We start from the raw sequence: 2,500 nt of genomic DNA on the forward strand, positions 1-2,500 counted from the left end.
TTTTCCGTTTCTTTATTTTCTTGGATCTTCTAGGCTGTTGCTTTTGGTGCGCGTTTCATCAAACTTGGCGGTCCAGTCCGTGCGGAGCACATCTTCAAATACCGACGTTTACAACAGATTGAGAGGGAACTGGGAGAGAACGATCGGCTGGCGTCACAAGAGCAACATGTTTTTCCAGTGATCAACGTCACTGAGGGGATAGTTGAAGAGTCTAGGGCAAGTTAACTTTTTCGCCTTGAGTGTGGACTTCCTGTGCTCTAAGTTGGATTCACAGGAGACAATAAAGTCATTTCTTTTTTGTTGGACATGGCGAAAGTTAGGCAAAGTGCTTAACTATACAACGCATTTCTCGAGTTTGAATTATTGAAAATCTTTTGGTTATGACTGAGTACCAAGGCGCACGCGCGGAGCACCATTGGTGCGAGAAATTTTGGTTTTGGTCACCGCACGACCGTCCACCCCTCCATTTATGCCAATGTGAAACTCTCTGGTGCAACCCAGGTACTGGTTTTCGATTGGATCGCAGGCTTAAGCCAGGTTCAGTTATTTTAAGAATAAATAACACAGAAGCTCCGCTTTTAGACTTTCGCTAAGTCTATGTATTAAGAATCGTGCAGGGTGTTATCCGCTGAAACTGTGCTCTGAGCGGGGTTCAGTTAGACTTGGTGGCGCTTGATTTAATCCGTGGTCAAGTCCCTCCCTGGCTGCCAAATGGGTTTGTTCACTTCGTCTACTCGTCTGTCCTTGTAGATGGTCCACTTGTTCAGTGTCACGCACCAGCGGCGATTCTAAATTAAAGTGTGTTATGTTAGTGGCCCATGATAAAAAACAACTAGGTTACTAGCATTGTATGTTCCCTTCGTTGACTAAGGTAAGATCATTAGTGCTTTCAAGAAGACTCTTTCATTTGTCTGACAACTTAGTGCAGCAAATTTACGGTGCTAACCATTCATTTAAATACGGTGATCCTTTCGGCCGGCATCGATAACAACGACTGACCATTCCGGAAGGCCCCAAACCCAAGGTGTGTGGTATCCCCAACAAATGTATAAAATTGGCAGTGGACCACATTAGTGAAGCCCTGACAGAAGTGTTAAATTATTCTCTTGTTCAAGGGATAAGGCTTGATATCTTAAAAGTATCGAGAGTAACCCCTATAGATAAAGGAAGGGATGCAGCTGACACATCTAACTTTCATCCAATACCTACACTTTAATCATTCGCGCAAATCTTTGAGAAGCTTGTCTACTCGTAAGTTTTAACTCATCTCAGTGGAAAAATATGATATCCTGAACAAATTTCAGTTTGGCTCCCGCACTGAAAGGCCGATCGACAAAACAAGCGATAGTAGAACTTAATAAGTGATAATTTGAAGAAAGCCATTGACAACAATCTGTACACTTGCGGAGTCTTTCTAGACTTCACCAAGGCTTTCGATAATGTAAACCATCAAATCTTACTTTAAAATTTAGAAACATATGGCATAAGGGCTATCCCCTTAAAATGGTTCATAAGTTACCTGTTTAATGGGCAACAATATGTTTCTCTTAATAGCGTTAAGTCATCAAAACAAACAATGAAATGTGGTATACCAAAAGGTAGTTCCCTTGGTCCTCTTTTATTCTTACTTTATTTGAATGACATTTCTAACTGCTGTAATAAAGTGAACTTTAGGATTTTGCTGATGACACTCAGGGATCGCGTTAACGCAGAAATCGTGCATTTTTACGCAAATAAAATCCAAAAAATGCATCATCGAAATTTTAGTGCGTCCCAGGACGCAAGGCACTGACTTAAATCACTCACACAACTTTGATTTGTCAGTATATTCTGTTGTTTGTAAAACTGTTGGAGCGATCTGCGCTCATAATTAAAGTTCCAAGAAGGGGGTTTAAAACATCTAAAAGGGTTAAAACTAAATTTCGACCGCCTTCTGCGGTCTTCTTCAGAGGAATGTACTCTGCAAGTCACTGAATGCAAATATACAGCAAAAGACGTCACTGTTCGTTGCTCCCAAGGTAGGAAACCAGTGATGCGTAAACCATTGGGAAGGGTGCTCTTTCATTAACAGAGTTCTTGTCCAGGAATGAATGTAACGGCTCTAGAAAAAGCCTTTGTTGGCCGGTCCTATGCATATGCATATGCGTCAATACTAATTCCCAGTTGGTTACTCTTTTTTCCTCATAATCTAAAACATACTCTTTTTCTCGCAGAGTCACCAAGATTTTGGGACCCCCAAGAAATGCTTGGGACCCCAATTTGGCCGAACATGCGGGTCCCAGGACTCAGATTGAAAAATCCTAGTGTCATCCCTGGACACTTATACCTTTGCCTCGTCACCTTTTAAGTCGAGATCTTGAAAAACTAATTAACGAAGAGCTGGCTAAGTGTAAAGAATGTTGCGATCTGAACAAGCTATCGATAAATATTAAGAAAACTAATTGCATGATTGTTAAATGCCCTAAAACGAAATCAGGCAACAAATATTGAATTACGAAAT

The 2,500-nt window shown here is 41.1% G+C and overlaps 1 protein-coding gene across 1 annotated transcript in view; it reads left to right on the top strand.

Annotated features, from left to right (window-relative positions):
* Nucleotides 1-1,749, top strand: part of LOC138006804 (enolase 4-like) — an 89,025-nt gene extending 87,276 nt beyond the window's left edge. The window contains exon 13 of the mRNA XM_068853377.1: nt 34-1,749. Coding sequence (XP_068709478.1) covers nt 34-225 — 192 coding nt within the window. The 3' untranslated portion in view covers nt 226-1,749. The remainder of the gene's footprint in view (nt 1-33) is intronic.
* The last annotated feature ends 751 nt before the right edge of the window (nt 1,750-2,500 follow it).

Source organism: Montipora foliosa, chromosome 6 (assembly GCF_036669935.1).
Source record: "Montipora foliosa isolate CH-2021 chromosome 6, ASM3666993v2, whole genome shotgun sequence".
In the NCBI taxonomy this organism is placed as follows: Eukaryota; Metazoa; Cnidaria; class Anthozoa; order Scleractinia; family Acroporidae; genus Montipora; species Montipora foliosa.